At 43.4% G+C, this 22,280-nt stretch overlaps 1 protein-coding gene across 2 annotated transcripts in view; it reads right to left on the reverse strand.

The window, feature by feature from the left end:
* LOC124544605 (retinitis pigmentosa 1-like 1 protein) overlaps nucleotides 1-22,280 on the reverse strand; it is an 89,468-nt gene that overhangs the window by 40,812 nt on the left and 26,376 nt on the right. For both annotated transcript variants that reach the window (XM_047123197.1, XM_047123196.1), the window contains exon 2: nucleotides 13,453-13,614. In XM_047123197.1, the coding sequence (XP_046979153.1) occupies nucleotides 13,453-13,614 (162 nt within the window). The remainder of the gene's footprint in view (nucleotides 1-13,452; nucleotides 13,615-22,280) is intronic.

Raw genomic sequence — 22,280 nt, forward strand, 5'->3', positions numbered from 1 at the left:
ATTTTTGCTTTTTTTTTCAATTATTCAAAATGACAGTCACAATCGCAATATTTATTTTGCCACCAACCAGTTTCAACCCGCGATGGGCTCATCTTCAGGGAAATTTACACCAGCGAGCGACCAAATGGTGTAAATTTCCCTGAAGATGAGCCCATCGCGGGTTGAAACCGGTTGGTGGCAAAATAAATAATGCGATTGTGACTGTCATTTTGAATAATTGGGTATAAGTATCCAGAATGAGATTTTCACTCTGCAGCGGAGTGTGCGCTGATATGAAACTTCCTGCCAGATTAAAATTGTGCCGGACCGAGACTCAAACTCTGGACCTTTGCCTTTTGCGGGCAGATGCTCTACCAACTGAGCTACCCAAGCACGACTCACGCCCCGTCCTCACAGCTTCACTTCTGCCAGTATCTCGCCTCCGAGTTCGAGTCTCGGTCCGGCACGCTATCTGCCAGGAAGTTTCATATCAGCGCACACTCCGCTGCACAGTGAAAATCTCATTCTGGAAACATCCCTCAGGGTGTGGCTAGGCCATGTCTCCGCCATATCCTTTCTTTCAGGAGTGCTAGTTCTGCACGTTTCGCAGGAGAGCTTCTGTAAGGTTTGGAAGGTAGGAGACGAGATACTGGTAGAAGTAAAGCTGTGAGGACGGGGCGTGAGTCGTGCTTGAGTAGCTCAGATGGTATGCCGGCACGGTAGCTCAGCGTGTTCGGTTAGAGAGTTAGCAGCCCTCTGTAATATAAAGAAACTGAGTTAACCGAGCAAAAACGAACTTAAAACGGATGTCTTACGACGTCCGCACCGAGCATATAAAAAAAAAAAAAAAAATAAAAAAAAATAAAAAAAAAAAAATGGTAGAGCACCTGCCCGCGAAAGGCAAAGGTCCCGAGTTCGAGTCTAGCTCCGGCACAAAGTTTTAATCTGCCAGGAAGTTTCGATTATAAGTATATTAATCACTTTTATCTCCATACAACTGTGTTGTCTAAAATTTTTTGCTCGTTTACTTGATACAGTGAACCAGTCGATGGACGATGCGATGAGTGTTAGTCAAACTAGGAATGAATGTTTGCTGCTTTTGACTGTCGTATTGTTTGACGGTAGTATCTTCAGCATAATTATCACAAATATGTAGAAAAAATTGCAACATTTAGTTACTGGGTACATTGAAATGAACATTCTGAAAAAATGGCTCTGAGCACTATGGGACTTAACATCTATGGTCATCAGTCCCCTAGAACTTAGAACTACGTAAACCTAACTAACCTAAGGACATCACACAACACCCAGTCATCACGAGGCAGAGAAAAGACCTGACCCCGCCGGGAAGCGAGAACGCTACCGCACGACCACGAGCTGCGGACAATCAACATTCTGATTAACCATCTGTGTCGTCATAGTGTTTGTAGCTGCTGTGCAATTGTTAAAAGTATGTAAAATTCGTGTTTTCTGCCATTAAGAAACAAGTATATCACCATACGGGTTTCGTTTTGTTGATGTAAGATATCACCTTTTCTATGAAATGAAACACGTTTAGAATACTGATTTGCTTTCTACGAGATCTAAAACAGTTCGTTAGGAAATATGTTAACTTCTTTTGTTTTTCTTGATTATCCTATTACATCTGAAAGTGTCGGCTGCTTTTGCAACGAAATGTATTATATCTCGAAGGCAAACCAAAACTGAAAATATGCTTCATTCCAGACCATTGTCAGACCTGGTGGTCTACTGGTAAAGCGCGTGCGTGGAAACCGAGAAGTCGAGGTGTCGAATGCCAGTTGCACCAAGGAAATTTTCAGTCTGCCTTTAGTTTACATTCACCTATAAGCGATGGGAATACTCGCTAGGAATGAGGTTTGGATTCCACCCTAAACTGTGGGTACCTTTTTACTGTGTGGATAAATGGGGTAGGATGCGGAAAATAGCTGATGTGCCGTTCTCTTGAAAGATTGCACTCGGCCATTGAGCTACATGAAATTATTATTATTCTAGAACACTGACAATGTTTTCTTTCAGTAAGTGGAAACAGTCATGGTGGTATAAATATGTAATTTTTAGCAGTTGCAGAGACAGATATTAAATACCTTTCATAATCCTGCATTACGCTCATGGTAAAGAGCATGGGTTGGCCCAAGACTTGGTAGGAAAAACAGCAAAATAACCCTGAAACATCACAGAACCACCTCACGGCTGAATTACCCTTCCCCACACTGTGCTTTAAACGCTTTATTGGCCAGTTGGGGCAACTGACGTTTTGCAATCATTCGAAAAGTGGCAAAATTGGAGCTGTTAGGACCAAACAATTCGCCTACAATATGCTGCTGTCTAGTTTCTTTGTTGTTTGGTTTAATGAAGCTTTACGTGCCCCTTTGTCCGGTAAACGACTCCAAATGTTAAGCTATTCCCCAATAGTGTGCATTTCCCTCCGCAGTACACTCTCGGAAACTGCTTGAGATGGACTAGCATTCACTGATGCGCAGCGGCAGTTCGTGTCGGATTTGAAAGCGACAGCTATTGACAAGACGTGACACTCGTCTTCTGCCGCTGTTGGTTAAGATATTTCCACGAGCAGTGCTCTTGTAGCGTGTTAAATTGTTGCGAGTGGCTCACCATTCCTTGTGACACGTATGACAGTCCACGGTGATAAAGAAGCAAATCAGGCCACTTCGTTCACGGTACGGTCCTAGGTGCGTCCAGACACCACAACTCGTTTCTGCGATTGTGTCACATCTCCACGTGTACACATTTCTCTGTGTTGATTTCTTATAAGCGATTGACACATAGGCGACTCTACGGCGACTTCCATCAGCGGTAGAGGGCCAATTGAAAGGAGCGACAGAAAAAAACACAGTTCCTCGATATAGTGAGAATTCATTTGATCATTCTGTCTGTAGTAGCTTCAGCTGTATTGTAAGTTGGTGACAACAAGTTCCATTTGACGTGCAAGGAAGCATTTGTAGTCTACACTGCGTGTTCCGTAAGAGGGGGTAAAAAGGTAACAGGACGCAGAAAATTCTCACTGAACAATTTGGGGTAGGGAACGGTGGTCGGAAAAGCCAGTTTAAGGAGCTGTGGAAGTAAATTTGTCTCCTCTTTGTCTTGCATTACTTTTTTCCAGCTTATTTACAACTAACATGCGTACTGGTTTACAAGGAATGTGCTGTTTATTTACAAGGGTTGGAACATTAACAGTGGCAATTATCTATTTACGGCTCGTACAAAATAGATACGTATTTCAAAGATTTACTGACCTTCAAAGTAGTCACCAGCATTGTGCATAACCCGTTGCCAGCGATGTGGAAGTCGTAGGATACTCTCAGCAGTGCCAGTTGTGTTGACAGTTCATTTTTGGGACACAACGTACGACCAGCCTAAAGACAGAAGTGATGACACTTTCTGCAGGACCTGAACATCATTTTGCAAGACATTGCTCAAGCACGTGCAGTGCAAGTCGTTACTGATTTGTTTGACTGATGGGGCTGCTAAGTGCTATATCACCTATTGCACTCCCATGACTTAAGCCCTTGTGAGCTCAACTCGATCGCTAAACTGAAGGAAACACTTGACGGCATTCGCTTCAGAACTGCTACAAATTCGTCGGGCAATAGGCCGCGCCACTCGAACTGTCAACACAGCTGGCACTGCTGAGAGTATCCTACGACTTCCACATCGCTGGCAACGGGTTATGCACAATGCTGGTGACTACTTTGAAGGTCAGTAAAACTTTAAAACACGTATCTGTTTTGTACGAGCTGTAAATAGATAGTTGCCACTATTAAAGTTCCAACCCTCGTACAAGTACATTCTTTGTTTCCTGCAAGGAAACGAGAAGAACGAGCCTCATTACTAAGAAGTCATGATGTAGGTTTCGTTTACTTTATTTGTCCGTAAGGCGGCTCTGCTGTATCGTATTTACATTGTCTCATGGCAGAACGTGCTATGAGTCAACGACAGACACATTCATTACTTAGGGCGATTCATAGACGTACAGTACAATACGATGGAACAGCACCGGTACAGTTTCGCGGACTCACAAACACGCACCTTTTGTATGGGGAAGTACGTTGCAATACTCTCGCTGCTGAGAGGTTGTACAGGGAACGATTTTCTAACAGGCGTCATACGTCAGGATGAGTGTTCATTTCTCTCCATCGACGAATTCGGGAGACTGATTGATTGAAAAGAAGAAGCGAGGGACCTGGCAACATGAGGACCATTCGCACACCAGGTTTTGAAGAGGAGGTGCTGGAACGTGTTGCAGCGGACCCCAGTACGAGTAATCGTCATACTGCACGTGAAATTACCGCTGCATATACTAGCGTGCGGCGCGTACGCTACGAACAATAATTACATCCGTATCACCCACAACAAGTCCATGCTATTCTTGTGACTGACTTTGCACCAAAGATCTCATTGTGCCAGTGAGGCCGGCCGAAGTGGCCGTGCGGTTAAAGGCGCTGCAGTCTGGAACCGCATGACCGCTACGGTCGCAGGTTCGAATCCTGCCTCGGGCATGGATGTGTGTGATGTCCTTAGGTTAGTTAGATTTTAGTAGTTCTAAGTTCTAGGGGACTGATGACCTCAGCAGTTGAGTCCCATAGTGCTCAGAGCCATTTATGTGTCAGTGACTGCTCCAACAGTGGACTTATCGTTCATATTTCCTCCAGATCGTGCTGTCTACTGACGAGGCCTCATTTTATCGCGATGGAATTTAGAACAGCAGGGACAGCCATGTGTGGGATGAGGAAAACCTTCACGCTGTAGAAGAGTCACAGCGTTTTGTTGTAATATCTGGGCCGGCAGTGTAGGCGACAATCTCATTTACCCATATCTTCTACCTGCCCGTGTGAATGGCCAGCTGTACTTGGGGTTCGCACAGAGAGTACTACCTGAGTTGTTACAGAACGTAATCCTGACTGTTCATGTGGACGCAGCATGACGGCGACCGCCTCAATTCAGTGTGGATGTCCGCAATCATCTCGGTGCTGTATTTCCTAGCCGCTGGACTGGAAGGGGATGTCCTGTTCCATGGCCCGAATGTGCCTGATTATTTCCAATGGGGATATCTAAAGTCACTTGTCTATGGGACCCCAGTGAATACGGAGATGGAATTAGATGCCCGAATAGAAGCTATGATGTGACTCGAAACACACCTGGGATATTTGTCAGGGTGTATCAAAATCTTGTTCGCCGATGTCATGCTTGCACTGAGGCTGATGGTCGTCAGTTCAGCACATTTTGTAACAAACAGTACAAATAGTATGCTCATTGTGTCAATGATGGTATTTGCGGTTAAGTGTAACTAATGTAAATTCAAAAGTAGACAGTAACGCGATTTTATTCCTGTTATCTTCTTAAGATGGCTTCTTCGAACCCGGGCTCCCTACCTCAAATTGTTCAGTCAAGCATCCTCCGTGTCCTGTTAAATTTTTTCCGCTCTTACGGAAACGCTTGTATAAACTATTGGCCATTAAAATTACTACACCACGAAGATGACGTGCTAAGGCGCGAAATTTAACCCACAGGAAGGAGATGCTGTCATATGCAAATGATTAGCTTTTGCCGGCCGAAGTAGCCGTGCGGTTAAAGGCGCTGAAGTCTGGAACCGCAAGACCGCTACGGTCGCAAGTTCGAATCCTGCCTCGGGCATGGATGTTTGTGATGTCCTTAGGTTAGTTAGGTTCAAGTAGTTCTAAGTTATAGGGGACTAATGACCTCAGCAGTTGAGTCCCATAGTGCTCAGAGCCATTTGAACCATTTGATTAGCTTTTCAGAGCATTCACAAAAGGCTGGCGTCGGTGGCGACTCCTACAACGTGCTGACATGAGGAAAGTTTCCAACCGATTTCTCATAGACAAATCGCAGTTGACCGGCGTTGCCTGCTGAAACGTTGTTGTGATGCCTCATCTAAGGTGGAGAAATGCGTACCGTCACGTTTCCGACTTTGATAAAGGTCGGATTGTAGCCTATCGCGATTGCGGATAATCGCATTGTGACATTGCTGCTCGCGTTCGTCGAGATCCAATGACTGTTAGCAGAATATGGAATCGGTGTGTTCAGGAGTGTAATACGGGACGCCGTGCTGGATCCCAACGGCCTCGTATCACTAGCAGTCGAGATGACAGGCATCTTATCCGCACCGCTGTAACGGATCATGCAGCCAAGTCTCGATCCCTGAGTCAACAGGTTGGGGGCGTTTGCAAGACAACAACCATCTGCACGAACAGTTCGACGACGTTTGCAGCAGCATGGACTTTCAGCTCGGACACCATGGCTGCGGTTACGCTTGACGCAGCATCAGAGGCAGGAGCGCCTGCGATTGGGTACTCAACGATGAACCTGGGTGCACGAATGGCACAACGTCATTTTTTCGGATGAATCCAGGTTCTGTTTACAGAAACATGATGGTCACATCCGTGATTGGCGACATCGCGGTGAACGCTCATTGGAAGCGTGTATTCGTCATCACCATACTGGCGTGTCACCAGGCGTGATGGTATAGGGTGCCATTGGTTACATGTCTCGGTCACCTCTTGTTCGCATTGACGACACTTTGAACAGTGGACGTTATATTTCGGATCTGTTGCGACCCGTGGTTCTACCCTTCATTCGATCGCTGCGAAACCCTACATTTCAGCAGGATAATGCACGACCGCATGTTGCAGGTCATGTACGGGCCTTTCTGGATACAGAAAAAGTTCGACTGCCGCCCTGGCCAGCAAATTCTCCATATCTCTCACCAACTGAAAACGTCTGGGCAATGGAAGCCGAGCAACTGGCTCGTCACAATACTCCGGTCACTACTCTTGATGAACTGTGGTATCATTATGAAGCTGCATGGGCAGGTTTACCTGTACACGACATCCAAGCTCTGTTTGACTCAGTGCCCGGGCGTATCAATGTTGTTATTACGGCCAGAGGTGGTTTTTCTGGGTACTGATCTCTCAGGATCTATGCACCCAAATTGCGTGAAAATGTAATCAGGTATCAGTTCCAGTATAATATATTTGTCCAATGAATACTCGTTTTTTATCTGTATTTCTTCTTGATGTAGCAATTTCAATGCCCAGTAGTGTACTTTGCTTTGGTTTACAATATTTATTGGGTTGGTGCATAATTAGCAGCGTTTTACCATAAGTTTATAAACACTATCGATACGCACAACTGTGATTTCAGTCACCAACAATATATTCTCATTCATTATTTAAAGAGCCTGCCAACTCTGCGATAACTATTAGATTCAGCCTCTGCAGAAATAACGTGGTATTGAGGCAAAGGGTTGTTTGACAGAGAGCAGAAAATGTGAAAATAAGAGGGTGCAAGGTCAGGTGAATAAGGTGGTTGCGTAATGACTTCGCAAAACAGTGCCTGTACAGTGTTTTTTGTCAGTCTAGCATCATGCGAGAGGACGTTATCTTGGAGTAGCATCACTTCACGCTGTCTTCCTGGTCGTTGTTCTTGGACTGCGTCTGCAACAGGGGTCAGCTGTCGTCAATAAATGTCAACAGTGATGGTTACACCTCAAGGAAGTACACCACACCGTCGCTGTTTCACCAGATGCATAACGTTATCTTTTATGGAAGCACAAAAGTCTTTGAACGGAGAGTAACTGTTTCTTTTGGGCTCAACCACATCTTTCTTTTGCTTGTTTTATCATAAAGAGACCATTTCTCGTTTTCATAAATGAAAAAGTGTGGGAATAATGGGTGGTGTTCACGATCCAATTTATGATGAACAAGCAGAGATGTACATATGCCCACCAGCTGATTTTTGCGATTTTTGGTTTAGAGCATGCGATACCCATACACCCGATTTTTGAACCTTCCTCATAACATGAAAATGTCTATTGTGAAATGACCACAGTTCATCACATTTGCCAGTTCTCGAGTACTGACGTGGGTCATTGTCTATTAATGCTTTTAAATGGTCTTCATCAAACCCCGATGGTCTTTCTCAAAGTGAAGAGTCACTTATGTCAAAATGGTCCTCCTTAAACCGTGTCCAGTGGCATTATCCCACACACGGCGCAAATGTTTCTGGCTGCCCCTGCTGCTGTCACCCCGCTATTGAACTCAAACAGATGAGAATATCGGAAAATTTTCGAATTCTCCACTTAACACTCAACTTTCTATCGTTCACAGCTGCACTCACTATCTCCAGACGACAAAATAACAATATGTAAACCAAATAGCAACAGTGAACTACAAACAAAAATTAAAATTGATAAAAAAAGCCCTTAGCAAACTGAATACCAACATGCAAATCAAAAAAGCTACCAACTTATGAATCTGACAAATCTTCTTGTCTTTAGATGAGAATAATGCCATGCCACAGTGTTAATATGGCAGTGACATCGAAATCTTGTAGTCTAGTAAAGAGGAGAATGTTTGGGGGGGGGGGGGGGGGGATGTTAATTACAGCAGTGATTCCCTTTCTGATGACAGGTTATGCACCAGAATTCATCAGCGTCGCTTAGCATTATATGGGCACCAGTCTAGCGCCGAAATGCATAGAAAAAGGATTTGTTACAATTTTGGGCAGTTCTTTAATGTTATGATTATATAAAGGTAATGTAATAGATACCAATGAACTCCTGGAAGGTTGTTGCAGTCACTGGTTCGTTTTACCTCTTAACAATGCAAGAGAATCAGTAAAACATTTTGGAGGGTTAATATTGTTTTGGCCCTAACGTTACACATAGTGATGACGCACTATTTTTCTCTACGAACGATTATGTCCATATATTTTTAGGAAGGATCACAATCTCGATCCACCGAAAGAGAAGAAGGAAGCAGGTAACAATTTCAGTGAAGGTCAAGCATTAAGTAAGTTTTTCATTAAAAAAAAAATAATTCTAAAACTTCAAGTTAGGAATAAAATATGTTGGACCACATTCTATTAAAAAGAAGTAAAATAAAATAAAAAAAATACATAGCAAAATATTGGTCGTTACGTGTCTCCTAAATAATATTGCCATTCTGAAAGTCTTGTAGTAAAAACTGAATAAAATTGAAGTACAAAATTGTTATTGTTTTATTAGTATCACGACTACAGTTAACAAAAACTCCCACAGTCCCTTCTTGAGTGAGTCACACATTTTGAATTGTAATTTTTTTATGTGACGAGTTTTGGTCTTCTAGCTTTCTATTTTCTAATTCAAAAGTCGGAACCACTTGGTGTATGTACTCAGTCAGTACAGAAAGTTTGACATCGTTACTTTGTTAATTTTGTTGTAAGAATTTTTACTTGTATCTTATGTTTAGCGTCTCTAGGATCCTAGTATGTGATATGAGGTAGCAAAAGACACACATTTGCTCCCAAAACTTCGCCAGGTACCATTTGACGAAGGCGATGCTAACGCACGGTAGTAGGGACAGTGTTAAAAGTAATCAATTTTGTAGAATATGTTAGCAATTTTTTTAGCCATATCTCAGATTACGTATGTAAAAAAGAGTATAACAATTTGCAGAAAAAGTAACAAATAAGTCCACTGTAAAGGAAACGTATACAGATTTAACCAAAAATATAAAACACAATGACTGAAAACTGGTCTCTCGTATGTTACCACTACCTTCCACCGACTCCTTCCATTCTGCAGCACCTATAGCGCTCCAGAACGACGAGTGAGCTCTTTTAAGGGTCAGACTTAAACGTTCACTGGTGAGTTTTCTTCCAGTTTTCGAATATCAAATACAAACGAATGAATTTTCTGGATGGTTCTGGTGCAGTTATTCAGCTTATAACACTACCGTCTGCTACTGCTATACCATAACCTCAAAACTGGAGCCAGTTCGTATTGTGAAATTATTTTTATTCAAGCAATTATAGTATAAAGAAGCAGAGCAGTGCTATCCTCTGAAAGGATTTTAGTTGTGTTGACCGTGAAATACCTAACGGAGGTAGCTTATCGGAAGCGAAAGTCAGAATTACGTAAATAGTTAAACAGTAACAAAGAATATTTTACCTATCCACACTGTTCAAAGGATAAAGAAAACGGTCGCCAGCCTAATTAGGCATAAGAATGAGTAACATTCTTGTTCAAAAAAATGGATATGAGTAACTTTAACAGACAAACACAACCTATACTTTGCAACACACGAGTGCAATGAACGTGGCACCTGGATATGTTCACGTCAAAGAAAGTGCTAACAGTTATAAGAGAACATGGCTATTTGCATAATGGTAACAGAAAATGACATATACTTTTGACTTTAAGGCTTGGTCAAACTGAATGGTCTCAATAATATTACTATCAATATTCACAGTACAATCTTAAAATAGGCATAGGTTCAATATTACTTTTCAAACATATTCCTATCTGACAAAAATATAGTTCACTGCAAAATTATGAACTTGTCATAGGTTAAGTCTCTCTCAGCCAAATACTTTTCTATTTAGAATGATAGTTAAATTTATTTCACTAACAAACACTTTCTCACTGAATTTTGAATAAAAGAAGTTACTGTTTTCATAGATAGTTGTCATTTTATTAATTGTTATTTATCAGGAGCATAAAGGATAAACTGTGGATCCTAGAGGGTGGCACACGAAATGTGTTACCATTTTGTTTTTGAATATAAACTTTATTGTCAATACAATCTGAAAAGAACATATATTGCATTGAAGAACCGTCCGTGGAGATTTGTTCTAACTCAACACATGCTCAATATATCCACCATTTCGTTTCCAAACTTCCTTCAAACGAACACTGAAGTTAGTGATTACGCTACAGCACATGTCTTCTGTAATTTCACTGCAAGCTTGAAGAATAAGTCTTCTGAGCTCCATTAAATCACGTGGACGTTTCGGGAAAATTTTTTCCTTTAGGTACCCCCAAAGAAAAAAGTCACATGGATTCCGGTCTGGACTATTGGGGGGCCAATTTTGTCCGTCTCTGAAGCGACCCGGAAACCTTAGTGAAATGATCCGCATGCCGAAATGCTCGTGTAAAAACTTCAACACAGTGTTTGCAGTATGTGGCCTTGCTCCATCTTGCATGAACCACTGCGTGTTGAAGGGCAAGACAGTAGCAAGAAGCTGTGGAATGAAGCTATTGCGAAGCATCCTCAAATAACGCTCGCTGTTCACAGTTTCTTCAAAGAAAAAGGGTCCAATAAGTCCGTGACTGGAAATTGGTGACCACGCTGTAATCCTCGAAGCAAATGTTGTCGTTCATGAAGCACTTGTGGGTTTTCAGTGGCCCAAAAGCGTACATTTTGTTTGTTAACCACACCGTCTAAATGAAAATGCGCCTCGTCTGAAAACCAAACGTTGTTGAGAGTTTCTTCCCTATCCTCCGCACTGAGCAAACAGTAGTCTCTGCTGCTTGTGTTCTTCAGTGAGCTTCTGTGCACAGGTCATCGTGTATGGTTACATACGGAGGTCACTTTCAAGAATGCATTGAACGGAGCGTCTGGATATTCCCAGTTGCACTGCTGCCTTTCTACACGATTTCCCGGGACTTCTCTGTACAGCAACTCGTACCGCTTCAATATTCTCCGGCGAACAAACGGGCTTAGGCTGAGGTCGCTTCACTTCCAATACTGTTCCTTCCTGTACACATTTATTGTACAACCTGTGGATGGTCTCCTTGCAAGGGACCCATCATCTATTGAACTGTTGTCGGAAAGGCCTCTGAGTCACAACAAGGCTTTTCGTTTCATGAAAAAGTAACACAATTGCCGATCGTTGCTGTGTAGTCAGTCTTCATTGTCAGCCATTGCTGCTTACTAGTCTCCTAGCGGCAGTATCGCGACTTACAAGTCATTTTGTAACTGATTTGTTTTTCCAGGCTCTGCTGGTACCAAAGACCTTGTAAAAAATAACTAGACTCACTGATGGCGCTGCAGTCGCAGGATAATTTGAACCTTCGGCTGGACGCCATTATAGTGGTTGTAGTCTGATGTGTTGTGTAGTATTGTTGTTTATGAAGACCCTGATTCTACGTTGTATATTTGTTGGGGCATACATACAGTATTTTTTTACTCGTAGTTCTACTGTCTGTACGTTCCAATCAAAAGAAGTACAATGGTGAAGAGTTATGCAGCGATTAATTGTACAAACAGATTCGAGAAAGGAACGAATATTACATTTCACAGGTATGTGAATATTTTAAGTTGTTTTGTATGTCAGTGCACTTGCTTAATAAATGTTTTTGTAACACTGTATTAGCATAATGCCTGTGCATCTATTTGCAGGTTTCCTTTCTCAAAACCACAGCTGTTACAAAAATGGTTACACGCTGTCAGGAGGCAAGATTTCCGACCGACAGAATACCATTTTATATGTTCTGATCATTCTGAAGAAAGTTGGCTGATCGGTAGTGTTTTCATGGTCTAGGTTAGGTTGAAACTTCATAATTTGGTCGTGAGTTGCCAAAGCACTATGTCATATATAACGCACTTCTCGTCATAAAATCTAAAGCAAGGTAGAGTCAGAAAATATCTATTAACATAGTGGGCAAATGTTCGAGTATTTTGATGCAGCTTGCGTACATCTATCGTAAATGACCTACGAAAAATGCTAGGGGTCCAGCATATAACTTTTAGCTACGGCAGATTCCATGTAGTACGTAAGATAAATTCATAAACAGTGACTAGTTGCTGTTTGTTCATAAATTAAAAAAGTATATTGCAGTAGCGTATTTAAATGAGGCATTATGTTGGCGACCTAACTCAAGGGAAGCCATTTTATAACCAAACGCGATGTATAAACACCCGAACTCCGCGCGTCAGTTTATCACTGTTATGGCCGCCGCGCAGCTTTTCAGTTTGTCCGCTCTTCACAGTCGACCACTCTTGCGGTTGTGGGGGCCTGGCTGGTACTGCTGTAGAGATACCAGCGGGATATCTAATGTGCGTCGTAAATTGTGAAAGAAACAATTGGTAACATAATGAGATTTTCACTCTGCAGCGGAGTGTGCGCTGATATGAAACTTCCTGGCAGATTAAAACTGTGTGCCGGACCATACCTCGAGCTCGGGACCTCTGCCTTTCGCGGGCAAGTGCTCTACCATCTGAGCTACCGAAGCACGACTCACGCCCGGTACTCACAGCCTCACTTCTGCCAGAAGTGAGGCTGTGAGTACCGGGCGTGAGTCGTGCTTCGGTAGCTCAGTTGGTAGAGCACTTGCCCGCGAAAGGCAAAGGTCCCGAGTTCGAGTCTCGGTCGGGCACACAGCTTTAATCTGCCAGGAAGTTTCAATTGGTAACATATTTCGTGCACCACCCTGTATTACACCATTAATATGCACTTTTAATACACATGAGAAACCCAATATTGTACAGAATTTGAATTGAATAGCAAGAATAATTGAAACTTTCTATAATTAAGTAACTTTTGCGCAGTTTTAACTACTTTCAAGCAGGGGGTCCATAATCTTGACCACTGTAGCAGAGCAGACTAAAAGCTGAGGCCAACAGTATTAGGCTGCTACTGCCAGTGTCGGAGTACCTGCTGTTCTTCGGGTTCTGGGAGGTAGGCCCCGTCCTCGCCGGGCGGTGGCGCTTTGTACAGCCCGTCGTCCTCTGTGGTCGTGGCGGCCGCCCCCACGTCGCCGGCCGGGGCGCATGCGCACAACGACCACGTGGCTAGGACGCATAAGGTCGCGGATACCTGCAGGGCAGACAAACCTTACTGTACAAGACTCCTTCACGTAAGTGGTCAAACGCTGAGCATTTCACGCCGTTACTGGCTCACTGCATCTTTCAGGAAACAAGTACTGGATGTGGCTTCAATTCAAAGCAATAGTATCGGCAGCAATTGAGAGATTTATTCCAAATACATTATCAAACGACGGAGCTGATCCGAGAACTGTTGCAGAAACAACGAAACAAACATGCCAAATCCAAACAGACACAAAATCCCCAAGATTGGCGGTCCTTTACAGAAGCTCAAAACTTAGCGCGGAGCTCAGTGCGAGACGCCTATAACAGTTTCCACAACGAAACTTTGTCTCCAAACCTGGCAGAAAATCCAAAGATTCTGGTCGTATGTGAACTATGTTAGCGGCAAGAAACAATCAGTGCCTTCTCTGCGCGGTAACAATGGAGATACTATCGAAGACAGTGCTTCCAAAGCAGATCTACTAAACACAGCCTTCCGAAATGCCTTCTCAAAAGAAGAGGAAGTAAATATTCCAGAATTCGAATCGAGAACAGCTGCCAACATGAGTAACGTAGAAGTAAATATCCTCGGAGTAGTGAAACAACTTAAATCACTTAATAAAAGCAAGTCTTCTGGTCCAGACTGTATTCCAATTAGGCTCCTTTAGGAGTATGCTGATGGATTAGCTCCATACTTAACAATCATATAGAACCGTTCGCTCGACGAAAGATACGTACCCAAAGACTGGAAAGTTGCACAGTTCACACCAATATTCAAGAAAGGTAGTAGGAGTAATCCAATAAATTACAGGCCCACAAAAACTTTGAGGTTCGCCGATGACATTGTAATTCTGTCAGAGACAGCAAAGGACTTGGAAGAGCAGCTGAACGGAATAGACAGTGTCTTGAAAGGAGGGTATAAGATAAACATCAACAAAAGCAAAACAAGGATAATGGAATGTAGTCTAATTAAGTCGGGTGATGCTGAGGGAATTAGATTAGGAAATGAGACACTTAAAGTAGTAAAGGAGTTTTGCTATTTAGGGAGTAAAATAACTGATGATGGTCGAAGTAGAGAGGATATAAAATGTAGGCTGGCAATGGCAAGGAAAGCGTTTCTGAAGAAGAAAAATTTGTTAATATCGAGTATAGATTTAAATGTCAAGAAGTCGTTTCTGAAAGTATTTGTATGGAGTGTAGCCATGTATGGAAGTGAAACATGGACGATAAATAGTTTAAACAAGAAGAGAATAGAAGCTTTCGAAATGTGGCGCTACAGAAGAATGCTCAAGATTAGATGGGTAGATCACATAACTAATGAGGAGATATTGAATAGAATTGGGGAGAAGAGGGGCTTGTGGCACAACATGACTAGAAGAAGAGATCGGTTGGTAGGACATGTTCTGAGACCTCGAGGGATCACCAAATTAGTATTGGGGGGGCAGCGTGGAGGGTAAAAATCGTAGAGGGAGACCAAGAGATGAATACACTAAGCAGATTCAGAAGGAGTAGTTTGCAGTAGGTACTGGGAGATGAAGGAGCTTGCACAGGATAGAGTAGCATGGAGAGCTGCATCAAATCAGTCTCAGGACTGAAGACCACAACAACAACAACATCGTAAACGTCGATATGGAGCAGGATTTTAGAACATATACTGTGTTCGAACATTATGAATTACCTCGAAGGAACGGTCTATAGGCACACAGTCAACATGGGTTTAGAAAACATCGTTTCTGTGAAACACAACTTGCTCTTTATTCACATGAAGTGATGAGTGCTATTGACAACGGATTTCAGATCGATTCCGTATTCCTGAATTTCCGGACGGCTTTTGACACTGTACCACCCAAGTGGCTCGTAGTGAAATTGCGTGCTTATGGAATATCGTCTCAGTTATGTGACTGGATTTGGGATTTCGTGTCAGAGAGGTCACAGTTCGTAGTAATTGACAGAGAGTCATAGAGTAAAACAGAAGTGATTTCTGGCGTTCCCCAAGGTAGTGTTACAGGCCCTTTCATATAGATAAACGATTTGGGAGACAATCTGAGCAGCCGTCTTAGGTTGTTTTCAGATGACGCTGTCGTTTATCGACTAATAAAGTCATCAGAAGATAAAAAAACTGAAAAACGATTTAGAAAAAATATCTGAATGGTGAGAAAAGTGGCAGATGACCCTACATAACGAAAAGTGTGAGGGCATCGACATGAGTGCTAAAAGAAACTCGTTAAACTTCGGTTACACGATAAATCAGTCTAATATAAAAGCCGTAAATTCAACTAAATACCTAGGTATTACAATTACGAACAACTTAAATTGGAAGGAACACATAGAAATGTTGTGGGGAAGGCTAACCGAAGGCTGCGATTTATTGGCAGGACACTTAGAAAATGTAACAGACCTACTAAGGAGACTGCCTACACTACGCTTGTCCGTCCTCTTTTAGAATACTGTTGCGCGGTGTGGGATCCTTACCAGATAGGACTGACGGAGTACATCGACAAAGTTCAAAGAAAGGCAGCACGTTTTGTATTATCGCGAAATATGGGAGAGAATGTCATAGAAATGATACTTGATTTGGTCTGGAAATCATTAAAGGAAAGGCTTTTTTCGTTGCGACGGAATCTTCTCACCAAATTCCAATCACCAACTGTCTCCTCCGAATGCGAAAATATTTTGTTGACACCGAACTATATAGGGAGAAACAATCATCGCGATAAAATAAGAAAAATCAGAGCTCGTATGGAAAGATATAGGTGTTCGTTCTTTCCGCGCGCTATACGAGATTGGAATAGTAGAGAATTGTGAAGGTGGTTCGATGAACCCTCTGCCAGGCACTTAAATGTGATTTGCAGATTATCCATGTAGTTTTGAATGTAGGTGTACGATGGGCGTCCAATAATGTGTTACTGAAAACAGGTTGGTTTTATTCACGATTCCAAATTACTATATTATTCTCCGGTCTTTTGGCTAGAAAACCCTATTTTTCGACATAACCTCCGTTCAGTTTGGCTCCTTGCGCCACCTTACTGGGATGACGTGTATGCCCGCTTGGTACCGCTCTACTGGTCGACACCGGAGCCAACGCCTTGCTGCATCAGTAGCTTCCCAATCATGCGCGTCGTGCTTCCACGTGCATTCTTCATTGAGGCAGACAGATGGAAGTCGGAATGTGTGAGATCCGAGCTGTAGGGTGGTTGAGGAATAATAAGCCAAATAAGTTTCATGAGCTCGACTCCGGTCCGCAGACTTGTGTGCGGCCTCGCGTTGTCATCGAGAAGGAGAAGTTCGTTTGCATTTTTGTGGCGGAGAACAAGCGGAAGTCGTTTTTTCAACTTCCTGCGGGTAGCACAGTGCCCTTCAGAGCTGATCGTTTCATCATGTGGGAACACATCAAACAGAATAACCCCTTCAGAGTCCCAGAAGACCGTGGGCATGACTTTACCGGCTGAGGTTACAGCTTTGAACTTCTTCTTAGTGGGAGAGGGGGCGTGGCGCAAGTCCAAGGATTGCCATTTTGTCTCCGGTTCGAAGTGATGAATCCATATCTCATCGAACGTGACGATATTCGACAAAAAACTGACGCGATCAGACTCTTAAAGCGCTAGCAGTTCCACGCAGATGGTCCTTAGTTACTCTTTACGGTCTTACGTAAAGCGGCAGGGAACCCAGGGGACACACGCCTATGAGTACCACGACATGTGGACTATATCATCACTGCCAACTGAGACGTCCGGTTGAGCAGCAGTGTGTTTCGTTGTGACCCTTCAGTCATCTCGAATGAGAGTGTCCGCACGTTCCAATATTACAGGTGTCATACCTGTGTGCGGCCGGCCGGCACGTGGGAGATCGGACAGATTTTCGCTACCTCGTTACGATAATCACAGTCGCCTCACCCAACGACTCACCGTGCTCTTGTTAACTGGCAGGTTCCCGTAGACATTCTGCAAGTGCATATGAATGCCTGCGATGCTCTGGCTTTCCATCAAAATAATCTCAATGAGAGTTCTCTGGTTGGAACTCACCTCCGTTGCGGACGCCATTTTGAGGGCCATGTACCGTGTCACCACACCCCCCAGGTTAGCCGAGAGCGCTAATGAGCTGCTTCCTGGACTCGGGTAAGCGCGCCGGCCCCAGATCGAATCCGCCCGCCAGATTAACGACGAGGGCCGGTGTGCCGGGCAGCCTGGATGTGATTTTTAGTCGGTTTTCCACATCGCTCTAGGTGAATACCAGACTGTTTCCCACGTCCCGCCTCAGTTACACGACTCACAGACATTTGCAACACATCCGCACTTTTCCATAATTTACACTAGACGCAGACAAATGGGGTACTCTGATTCCGTCCCGGGGGGGTATGGGGTGGTGGCAGGAAGGGTATCTGGCCACCCCTTCATATTAACAAGCCAAATTCGATTTAACCACGCCAACCCCGCGGAGAATGCGGGAGAAAGGCGCAAGCGATAGAATAGAGTAGTATAGCGTCACCACCCATCAGAACCTCGTGAAACTGTACGGTCTCAAGTGGGAGCATTTCAATAAAAATTGAGAATTTTTTCAACCGAAATTTTCCGAGAAAAAGGTAGTGTTATAGTACTTACTGAACGCCCCTCATATAAAGCGGGAAATCCGGGTTCGAAAATTTTCATTTGTCACCAGTAGGTAATACTTTCATACCAAATGCAGCTAATGCCCAAAAGGTTCTGAAAATACGAATAAATTTCTTAAATACAGAGCGTTTCAAGAACGATATACGCTCTTAATATACCGTCAATATACGTATTAAAATGTATTTTGTTCTCAAATTTGTCACTGTGCGACGGCTCAGGTATTTGTGGAATGAATACATTGTTAGCTTATACTCGTTGGCGGTAGATTTCGGTAGTCTCCTGTGTACTTGAATACCGTCACGTGCTGCGAAACGGCTACTCCGCAGCAAAATGTAATTTCGTGCTTTCCGCGAGTACAGTGCAAAGGCATTTGAGGTTGAGTTACCAAACTGATCCTCGGGATGAATGGAACATTAGCAGATAGTATCGACAGTTTGTAGACACAGGATGTGTATGTGAAGGAAATAGTCCTTCCCACATTTCCGACTAAAATCTCACACCAAATCAAACCGCTCTTCAACGTAGTCCAACTGAAACAACTAGTCGTGCCAATGGGGAGTTACAGCTGTCTACAACAACAATATGGGGTGTTTCGAGACGTCGGTTGGTTATGAATAAGCACAGGTTGCAGCTGTTAAAGCCTTAACGTCATGACGACAAGCTCAAACGTGTGGCATTTTCTGACGTACTTCAGAATGCTGTTGACAGTTTTGTAGTACAGGACTGCTATTATTTTCTATGTACGTGAATGATCTGGGGGATAGGTTGGGCAGGAATCTGCGGCTATTTGGTGATAGTGCTGCGGTATACGATAAGGTGTCGGAATTGGGTGACTGTAGCAGGATACAAGATAACTCAGACAGCATTTTTAGTTGGTGTGACGAATGACACCTAACTCTAAGTATAGAAAAGTGTAAGTCAACGCCGATGCATGGGAAAATCAAACCCATAATCTTCGGATATAGCATTAGTAGTGTTCTGCTTGACATAGTCACGTCGTTTAAATAACTGGGCGTAACGTTGCAAAGCGATCTGAAATGGAACGAGCATGTCAGGATAGGGTGGGCGAATTGTCATTACGGTTTATGGGGAGAAGGTTGGGAAAGTATTGTTCATCTGTAAAGCAGAGCGCTTATAAGACATTAGTGCGGCCTATTCTTGAGCTGCTTGATTTGTTACCAGTAGGTTCGAACAACACACAGCTGTTACAGTGATGCTTCAGGAAATCAAATGGGAATCCTTGGAGGAAAGCCGGCTGGGGTGGCCGAGCGGTTCTAGGCGCTTCAGTCTGGAACCGCTTGACCGCTACGGTCGCAGGTTCGAATCCTGCCTCGGTAATGGATGTGTGTGATGTCCTTAGGTTGGTTAGGTTTAAGTAGTTCTAAGTTCTAGGGGACTGATGACCTCAGATGTTGAGTCCCATAGTGCTCGGAGCCTTTTGAACCATTTTGAACCTTGGAGGAAAGACGATGTTCTTTTCGCGAAACTTTCCTGAGAAAATTTAGAGAACTGTCATTTGAAGCTGACTGCAGAACGGTTATACTGCCGCCAACATACAATTTGTTTAAGGACCACGAAGATAGGAGACGTGAAATTAGCATTTACACGGAAGCGTATAGTCAGTTGTTTTTCCCTTGCTCTATTTGCGAGTGGAATAGGAAAGGATATGATTAGTAGCGGTGCAGGGTACCCTCCGCCACGCACTGCAGGTAGCCTGCGGAGTATGTATGCATACGTAGACAATGATAACACATACGCACAACGCATTGTGTTCACTGATGAGGCGCTTTTTCACCTTAGTGGCAAAGTAAAAGAACACAATGTGCGAATTTAGGGCTTACAGAACCCACATGCACACAACATGTACACCAAAATTTCGTGCAATATCCTACTCATCTGTTTACGGCCCATTCTTCTTTCACGGAAGTACGTGTAACGGTTAGCAGTACCTTGTTATGTTATAAAACCGGTTGTTCCCGGGACTGAAGGAGGACAACTTCATTTTTCAACAAGACGGGCACCCACTCACTTGATTCGCCAAGTGTGTGAATATCTGAATGAAACTGTTTCGAGCCGTTGGATTGGTCTCAAACAGCTTCGAAAACTTTTTACAGCTGACTTTCAAGGTCACCGGATTTGACGCACTTGTGACTTCTTCCTGTGCGATTTCATTAAGAAGAACGTCTATGCACCAACGCTACCAGAGAACCTAGAAGAGTTGAAGAACAGGAACCATGCTGCCTTAACATGAGTGCTTACCCGAGTACGGTATGAATTCGAGTGTCGATGTTGTATTGTTCGTGTCGCTGATGAAGAACATATTGAATATCTGTAATCTAAACTTGAAAGATTCGTAAATATGTGTCCCAAACTTCATAGTGGTACTTCTTACACGTTAATTAAAATGTGAGTTCGAAATACGTACATTCTTTTGAAACACCCTCGGTTTGCCTCTTCGTACAAAAGGCGAGCGACCGCATTACACATGATTAGAACAGCGTGTTCAGATTGATACCGAGACAGCCGTCTGCATGTGAACAGTAGGTTTATGGTGGCCAGCAGCTATCAGACATGTAGAGAATTAGGTTACACGAGGACTACTGGTGGTCTTCGTTCGAACATAGCTTCATTCATTCTCGTGTTCTGATTGATGTTTCTTCCTTACAGGTGTCTTGAAAGCTGATGTCGTTAGCGTAGCCTAAACCCATGGAGATCGTCCTGGTAGCTACTGGTGGATTTCAAGCAACGCCACACATGCAGACAACCCATCTCGAAAAATTTGATGAAACTGGCTCCATCGCAGACAAACCGAAGAGTGGACGATCGTAAAGCGCTAAGAATGTTCTGTTTCTCTTTACTAAGAGACTAGAGAGCAATACTCGCCACATCTTGAAGGAAATTGGGGCCAGCTGTAGACTGTTTGGGTGCACCATATTTTACGTCAAGTTTTAGCGGCATTAGCATTACCGTCTACATTGCTGCAATGTGGCTGCAAGACACGGAAATTTTGCGGCATTTACATGTCCATCCTTCTGATTGGAGGTCTGAGGGACTTCGGCCATTCACTTATGTATTAAAATGAAACACCCACAGCCGATTTGTGAGGTTATTTATTATATGGCTGCCAGTTTCGTTGTTTCAGTGCAACATCTCCAGGCCTTATTTGATGGTGAGGGGTAATTGATGGTTTGAGACACGACATCGTTGTTACAGGTAGTCTGCGGAAACCAGTTCATAGTTGCTGGCCACTGATGACTCGTGTATACGATTGGAGTTAAACCCCACAGCATCAGTTAAGGTCTGGAGATGGTGCACTGAAACACCGAAACTGGCAGCCATATAATAAATAACATCACAAGGACGACTGTAGGCGCTCTGTTTTATTACATTTTTTGGTACGGGTGGAAAATTTTGCTGATACTGCACTCTGTTGCAGTTAGATGCCGTGGGGTTGCCAGTGTTGTCCACCAAGTGTGGAGAATATTTTGTAACGCAGGCCAAGATCTATCTTTGTCGGTCACGTTTCTCAACAGAAATAATATCGTAACACCATTGCTCGAAAGTTCCTGCACGTACATATAGTCACATGTTTTACAGTTGTTTGTTGTCATGAGCTTGTTCTGAACAGCAACGGAAAAGTAGACAAACGAGAACTACGAATTTTGTAAATGCGATACATCTACCACCAAAGCTAAGGGACGTCGAAAGTAATGTATACAAGGATCACAGCCTGAAAAAATAGTTGGGAAACTAGTGTGGAAGAACTCAAAAATCACTCTTTGATGAAGCGTACAAGAAATTCCGAAATCTTCGAAACTATACCAGATACAAAGCAACGTAGCGCAAATGGCTCTTCAACTACATGGTGTGAGTTTGAAGTTCAAAATGATTCTAATGGCTCTGAGCACTATGGGACTTAACTTCTGCGGTCATCAGCCCCCTAGAACTTAGAACTACTTAAACGTAACTAACCTAAAGACATCACACACATCCATGCCCGAGGCAGGATTCGAACCTGCGACCGTAGCGGTTGCGCGGTTCCAGACTGAAACGCCTAGAACCGCTCGGC

The sequence above is a fragment of the Schistocerca americana genome, chromosome 8 (assembly GCF_021461395.2).
Source record: "Schistocerca americana isolate TAMUIC-IGC-003095 chromosome 8, iqSchAmer2.1, whole genome shotgun sequence".
NCBI classification, from domain to species: domain Eukaryota; kingdom Metazoa; phylum Arthropoda; class Insecta; order Orthoptera; family Acrididae; genus Schistocerca; species Schistocerca americana.